At 78.3% G+C, this 226-nt stretch overlaps 1 protein-coding gene across 1 annotated transcript in view; it reads left to right on the top strand.

Annotated features, from left to right (window-relative positions):
- The first annotated feature begins 14 nt into the window (after positions 1-14).
- The window catches only part of RSPO2 (R-spondin 2), a 267,477-nt gene continuing 267,265 nt past the window's right edge, over positions 15-226 (top strand). Inside the window, exon 1 of the mRNA XM_019528069.1 lies at positions 15-169. Within this exon, the coding sequence (XP_019383614.1) occupies positions 76-169 (94 nt within the window). The 5' untranslated portion in view covers positions 15-75. The remainder of the gene's footprint in view (positions 170-226) is intronic.

Raw genomic sequence — 226 nt, 5'->3', positions numbered from 1 at the left:
TGAGCCGCCGCCGCCGCCGGTCCCCCGCCCCGCTCAGCCCGCAGCGCCGCTCGCCACCCGCTGCCGCCGCTCAGGATGCGGTTCCGCCTCTTCTCCTTCGCCCTCGTCCTCCTCAACTGCATGGAGTACGGCCACAGCCAGCCCGGCCGCTGGAGGCGCAGCAAGCGAGGTAGGGCAGGCGGCGGGACCCCCCCGGCCCGGCCCCGGGCTGCCGCGGCCAGCGCTG

This window comes from Gavialis gangeticus, unplaced genomic scaffold, assembly GCF_001723915.1.
Source record: "Gavialis gangeticus isolate Ggan-Ray unplaced genomic scaffold, GavGan_comp1, whole genome shotgun sequence".
In the NCBI taxonomy this organism is placed as follows: domain Eukaryota; kingdom Metazoa; phylum Chordata; order Crocodylia; family Gavialidae; genus Gavialis; species Gavialis gangeticus.
The sequence above is the reverse complement of the archived record's forward strand: the minus strand, read 5'-3'. Positions and strand labels throughout refer to the sequence as shown.